General features: G+C 41.6%; 1 protein-coding gene across 1 annotated transcript; it reads right to left on the bottom strand.

Annotated features, from left to right (window-relative positions):
• Positions 1 to 3,899: 3,899 nt before the first annotated feature.
• LOC147522530 (uncharacterized) lies at positions 3,900 to 6,415 on the bottom strand. Its single transcript, XM_086567963.1, has 2 exons — positions 5,971 to 6,415; positions 3,900 to 3,985 (listed from the first exon to the last, which is right to left on the bottom strand). Exons 1-2 carry the CDS (start codon positions 6,413 to 6,415, stop codon positions 3,900 to 3,902), a joined length of 531 nt encoding a protein of 176 aa, XP_086424089.1.
• Positions 6,416 to 7,138: the final 723 nt, after the last annotated feature.

Below are 7,138 nucleotides of genomic sequence, written 5' to 3' on the forward strand. Positions count from 1 at the left end.
CTTTTTTTAGGGAAAGCAGAGTGATGAAGACTGGGTTGACCACCATCTCAGTGTGCTGGGTGATGCGTGGGACGTTCGTTCTTCTAATGATAATAGTGAGCCTGTGGAAATTCCTGTTCCCAGAAAACACACCCATGCTCCAACCAATAAGTTTTCTTACTCAGGTACTTTATAACTTGATATAAGAGTCTTTTGCCTGAACTTTTTTGCTATTATTCCTTAGATGACTCTTCTCCCTATAACCAATTAACTGCAACTGACGCTGCTACGGTGGAGTTTATCAAGAAGATCCCCAAGGAACAAAGGATGCCTTGGGTGATAGTTCCTGATCCCACCCGTCTTTTTGAATACTTTAACATGTCTACTGAAGAATTGCTGCAACTTGTCCCTGGTTTTTCCCTTTTTGGGATAAATACTGTGAATTATGGGCGCACAATACTTCCCCCTCCTGTGGATCAGGATGCTGGACTTCTTCCTCCTCCAATTCAGGATGATTCCTCCTTAGTTACTAGAAGAGGAGGAAACCACAAGGAGAAGAGTTCTGTGGCCGCCTCTGGTGATACTGCGGCATTGGACCCAGTTCAGGAGCCTGCTATCAGTGATGATTGTGTGATCACTAGTGGGATAGGCCCTTAACTGCCTCATGAACTACTAGCCGCTAGTAATTTTAAAAGGGAAGTGCATGTGTCTAATCGTCATAAGTTGAATAGAGCTGATTCTACTTCTAATGTTGCCCCATCTGGTAAGAAAATGAGATTTCGTCCTCTTATTGTGAATGAAGAAACACCTTTTAAGGTTCCTGCTACTATTTCCCCACTTGCTAAGTCTTGTAAGAACATAGTTGTACCCTTTCAAGTTCTGGATTCTCCTACAGGTTTTGGTCAAACTGGTGATAATGTCCCTATAACTATTGACCCTTCCCTCCCTGATAATCGCAAGGGAAAAGATATTGCTGAAACAACTGCTATGACTATCACTCTCCCCCCTCCTCGATTTGGTGATAGGAGGAGGGAGAGTGATGACATCTCTTTCTTGCCTCGATCTCTAGATTCCCCTGAAAGGGAGATGATAGTGGAGATGAGGCATTAGGCTAAGTCCAATGGTGCGGCAAAACACCAAATATCACGGAAATTTTGATCCAATGGTGCGTCAAAACGCTAACCCGCCAACGCTATCGGTATAAATTTACTTATATATAGCGTCAGTTTTAACGGGATAGCGTCAAGTCTACACGCCACTCAAAGTGGCGGGTAAAAGAAATCTAAACCACACGCCTTTGGGAATGGCGGCTAGAGAGTCAAAAAAAAAAAAATCTTTTTTTAATTTTTTTTCCCCACACGCCTGTGGGAATGGCGGTTGGAGAGTCTCAAAAAAAAAAAAAAAAATCCTACCCGCCATAGGCACTGGCGGTTGAAAGTCCTAAAAAAAAAATCTTTTTTTTTTATTTTTTTTTTCCACACGCCCGTGGGAATGGCGGTTGAAGAGTCCCAAAAAAAAAAACCATTGGATTGGGAAACGCTAAGCCGCTAACTGTATACACTATGCTATTGTGGTTTGGCGGGATGGCGCACCAAACCATTAGACTTAGCCTTAGGGACGAACTGATGAACAACCTGTTACCAAAAAACATTCTGTTAAAGATGTTGATATTGCGCTTGGAGTTTTGGAAGTTGCGCGACTTCCTGTTGACAAGGTTGAAGCCAATATAGCTGGGACCTTGGACCTGTCCTATTGGCGATCTATTGTTCACCTTGCCGAGGTAAGACTTTCTTCTCTGTTCAATGGTCGGTTTCTCTCATTGTGTTACTTACACATCCTATATTCTTTTCCAGTTAGTGAATAACTTTTTGGCCATGAAAGTGTAGGAACCGTTATGGTCGCAGTTTACAAACCGTGAAAACCATACGCAGCGGAATAAAGGTTCTCACGATTTTGTTTAGAATTATACCTTTAGATCAGTTGTGATATCTCTGAGAATCCAAGATTTACAAAATCAGCAACCTCTTGATCTTCTATTTTATTCCTATCCTTAGAATGGACGTTGTGTGGACAACGATCTTCCAACCTCTTCTTTCTCTCTTGGCCTTTCTCACTCACAAAGTTGGAACCGAATTTGGATGTCACTTTTCTTGAGCAAAACCGTCGTATTTTGGCTAGAGAAAGAGGATTTCTATGTATAGGCTACAACAGGGACCATGAGGAGAAATCAGGGTTAGGTCTCCTGACGGGCTTGGGCTTCCCATGTTAGCCCAGAACACATAGCCCAAGTCCATCAACAAATGGCTTATTCCACTAAAGGCCATTATTGCACTACCGCCCTAATCCCAAATTATGTTTATGAGCTCCATATTATATGCTCGTTAATCTCTCCGTGTTTAAGATATCGAATGCCCGTTGATTAAGTCAAGTTACTAACAACTACATTAATCAACTTCTTATGTCCTTGAGTAGTACCACTCAACCTCATTGTCATGTCGGATTAAATCCACCTACAGGGTTTACATGACAATCTTTATGAGCTCCTCAAGGGGACATCATCAACCCGACTTTCTGCGAGTCACGAATTCCTTCTATAATTAACAGCACACCTTACATATAATGTCATTACCCAATCCATCAAGTTTGTTGATTCACAAATGAATCTCACTCATTGATGATTTAAAACAACGTATAATGAAGTGTCCATTATTATATCCGGATTAAGAGGACAAGCATCCATAATAACAGAGGTGTTTATTCTCTTATATAGTCAGTATAAAGAGAAACAACCTCACTTGGTCCTATTCAATACACACAAAGTGTACTAGTGTAATCCTATAGTCAAGATAGACTAATAACAAATTATACTACAACCATACCAATGGTCTGTCCAAATCCATCTAGGTTGTGAACTTTTACTTATACTTTATAAGGTTCTAATGATATGATCTTCTGTGTGTCACCACACATCATATCATCTACAACATAAAGTATTAGACGCATGCATATAACTAATAACATATATAATATGCATAATATTTGCCCATATGATTCTCATTCAAAATATAAAGAATTAGAATTATTAGAAAAGTAATACTTTTAGTATATAACCCTATAAAAAAGAACCCATCTTTGCGGCCACCGCCGATACATCCACTGATGTCATGGCTACCGGTGGGTGATGATCGGGCAAAAGAAGTCAGGCGAGAAGAGAGTCATGGAGCTGGATCCGTGTTAACCAGCTCTTGGCGAAAGAGAAGAAATTTGATACTAGCTTCAAGAATATGAGAGATACTATCTCCAACCTTCGGAGCTCTCTGGAGAAAGCCCAAAAAGGAGCTACTGATGCTGACACTTGGAAAGTGAAGTTCTTGGAACTGCGCGCCCACTTTACTACCCTGCAAGCAAAATATGACCAGGTCCAAAGGGAGCTTCACCATAAGAACACCGAGATGAAGACCCTTGGTCAAGCCATTGCCCATGCAAATGTGGTCATGTCAGGCTATGAGAGAGCTCTAAAAGAAAAACGTCTTCGTTCTGATAAGAAGGTTGATGACCTCCTGGCTGAGACCTCCAAGTTCTATTCGGAGGTGGTGCAGGAGGTGAAAAAGAGATCAACCGAAAATGTCATTCGTTTTGCTTTTAGGGTACTGGATGTTTCTCAAGAGTCCTTCAATGCGGCCAAACAAGTTAAGTTCGAGGAGACAATTGAGGCTACTGGGTACGTTTCTTAGCTGGATGATCAAGGGCGGGTAACCAATCCTTTTGTCTTGTTCCCTGATCTGGACACCAACATCTCTGTTATTCAAGCTAAACTTATGCCTGATGCCTCCTCATCTTCTGAAGAAGACACCGATGATGACCTGCCTCCAGTTCAACTTCCTTTTCTGCCAGTTCTAGTTTTCAGGTGAATGTTCTGTTCAGCCAACCATTCCAGCTAATCCAACCACATAGTCTGATGGTGCAGCAACAAGCACTGATGGTGAACCAAAGTTTGATTCTACCCCTGCTTCATAAGCCTTTCAGTTGATAATTCACATAAACAATTATTTTTAAATAATTATTCTATGGGTTTGTAATATTGAGTTATGTAGCTCACATACAATTTACTTTACTAAGCTCTGTAGCTTTTCTATTTTATGCATGTTATTTACTTATTGAGCTCTGCAGCTCTTCTATTTTATGTATGCCTTCGAAGTATTTTATGTTATATTACATATATTACTGTGCATACTCTACTCCTGTTGCCCCCAAAGTTCATTTGGAACAACAATAGGTGACCCTAGTAGGCTAAACAGATTAAGATGAGGCATAACTAAAATCTGATCAAGATGTCATAGGAGCCATTTCAACTTAACTGTAACAGAGAGTTCGATCGCATAGAGGCATATGCCTTTGCAAAAGCAACTTGGTGCCATGAGCATAACATTGTGTTTAATAACGATAGGTCCAATTTATTTTTAAAAAATAAAAAGGGTATTGCCTGAACAGCAATGGAGGAGTCTTCCTCAGTACCATCATGCCGATATAGTTCCAGACCAATGATGGTGTGCTAGGATCTGGATCCCACCCAGATCTTCCTAGCAACCCCTGCATTTGATATTTTGAGAGCGCCCAAAATTGGCATACAGTTCAGGCTCGCAAGAACACTATCCCTTGGTCCAAGTCAAACCGGCATACGATTTACTGAACAGTTAGTGTGGTTATATTCCCTAAAAGGTTAACCCATCGAGGATATTTGCAGTTTAAAAGAACTGGCATACAGTTCTAGCTGCATGGTGCTGAGAAAGGAACTTACAGTTCGACTTTTCCTTACTCAATATCACTGGTTCTAAAGCAAATTGGCATATAATATTCTTGAACAGATAGTGAGCAAATAATTCCCTAAAGACTTAGTCCATTGAGGATAATAAATAACGTGCAAGGAATATATTCGATTACAAGGTGAAAAACTTTATTGATGATTAAATATGCATAATAAAGCATTAAATGACAATTTATTAATAGTACTTCCGAAGGTACTGTCCGTTCCATGGTTTGACAAGAACGTCACCTTCAACAGTGTGTAGGTAGTAAAAACCAGTTTGACCAACCTTGTCGATGATGTATGGTCCTTCCCAGTTAGTTCCAAGTTTGCCGTTGGGCTCTGGGATCTCACGGAGAACCAGATCGCCAGTTTTGAAAGATCGAATCCGGACTCTCTTGTCGTATGATCTCTTCAAAGTATGTTGGTTAGTAGCTAAGCAAAGTGCGGCACCTTCTTGCTTTTCATCTAGAAGATCCATTTCTCTACATAACAGCTCCTCATCGTCCAGAGTGTGCACAACATCTGACTTCTGAGTGGGAGCTACCAGTTCTGGAGGTATGACAGCTTCAGTTCCGTAGGTCAGTGAAAATTGAGACTTACCAGTTGATCGCCTGGGTGTAGTTCGGTATGCTCATAGGACCTTAGGCAGTTCTTCGACCCATAAACCTTTCACATCATCTAATTTACGCTTCATGTTATCCAAGATGACCCTGTTAGAGGCTTCAGTCTGGCCATTGCCTTGTGGATACCTTAGAGTTGAGAACAGATGAGTGATGTGAAACTCCTCACACAGTTCAGCAACCAGTCTTCCAGTGACCTATTGCCCATTATCATAACTTTGGGTATGTCAAACCTGCAGACAATATTGTTCCAAATGAACTTTCTGACGTCCTGTTCTTGAATAAAGATAGGGGGAACTGCTTCTATCCACTTGGTAAAGTAATCCGTTGTGACCAGCAAGAATCTAACATTGCCAAGAGTGAGTGGTAGGGGTCCTACAATGTCAGTTCCCCACTGTGCAAATGGTCATGGGTTGGCCAATGGGTGCAGTTCTGTTGTTGGAGCATGGATAAGTGGAGCGAATCGTTGACATTTTTCACACTTGTGGGCAAAAACTTGTGCATCCTTTTGCATATAAGGCCAAAAGTATCCTTGCCTTAGGATCTTGAGAGCTAGAGTTCTACCCTTAGCATGGTTGCCACAAATTCCTTCATGAACTTCTCGCATAACGTGTTCAGCGAGATCTGGGGAAAGACATCTAAGATGAGGTCCCAGAAAGGACTCCTTATACAAATCGTCTCCTATGAGGGTAAACCTTTGTATCTTTGCAAGTAGACACCTTGCTATATTCTTATCTTCAAGGAGTGTCCCTTCTTTAAGGTAAGACTTATATGGATCCATCCAAGTTGGAGTAATGGCTGGAACAACACAAACTATTATTACTGGGACCTGAATGCTAGATTTCTCCTGGAACTCGATAGGGATTGAACGAGAATCGCTGTTGCCCAACATTGACGCAACATATGCCAAAGCATCTGCATGTCTATTGGCTGACCGAGATAGCTGATAGAACTGAATATTCTTAAACTTGCTCTGAAGGCCCCTTACCAGTTCTAGGTATTTTGCCATTCGTTCATCCCTGGCCTCGTATCCACCATCAACTTAAAAAACAACCAGCTGTGAGTCACTAAAAACTGTGAGGTGTGTCAGGCCCAGATCGAGAGCCATTGTGAGGCCAGCAAGAGTGGCTTCATATTCTGCCTCGTTGTTGGAAGCATTCCAACCTAACCGGATTGATTTCTCCAATCACATATTGTCAGGAGTGACTAACACAGCTCCAATTCCTGTGCCTTTGTCATTCGAAAATCTATCCACAAACAACCGCCACCCGGAGCTTGGCTCCTAGGGATTTAGATGGTTTTCTAGAGATTCAGGCTGGATGCGATCATCTGAATTGGGGGTAGTTGAGTCGTACCCTGTGTAGGTCATTGAGAAATCTCTCAAGAATTCTGCTAGTGCCTGACCCTTCTCTGAGATTCTGGGGACGTAAATAATATCATATTCTGATAGTTGCACAGACCATTTTGCTAGCCTACCTGACCTGTTCAGTTTTTCTAGAACTGACCGCAATTGGTACTCTGTGATTACTCTGATAATGTGGGACTGGAAGTATGGTCGCAACTTCTCTGCTGCAAAAACAAGTGCTAGAGCGACTCTTTCGAGTTTTAGGTACCTTGTTTATGCTGGAAGAAGCGTGCAGCTTAAGAAATAGACAGGCTTTTCAACCTTCTTTTCATCCACGCGTATTAGTACAGAAATGATACCGTAGTCAGACGAACAGAGATAAATACC

This window comes from Coptis chinensis, chromosome 1 (genome assembly GCF_015680905.1).
Source record: "Coptis chinensis isolate HL-2020 chromosome 1, ASM1568090v1, whole genome shotgun sequence".
In the NCBI taxonomy this organism is placed as follows: domain Eukaryota; kingdom Viridiplantae; phylum Streptophyta; class Magnoliopsida; order Ranunculales; family Ranunculaceae; genus Coptis; species Coptis chinensis.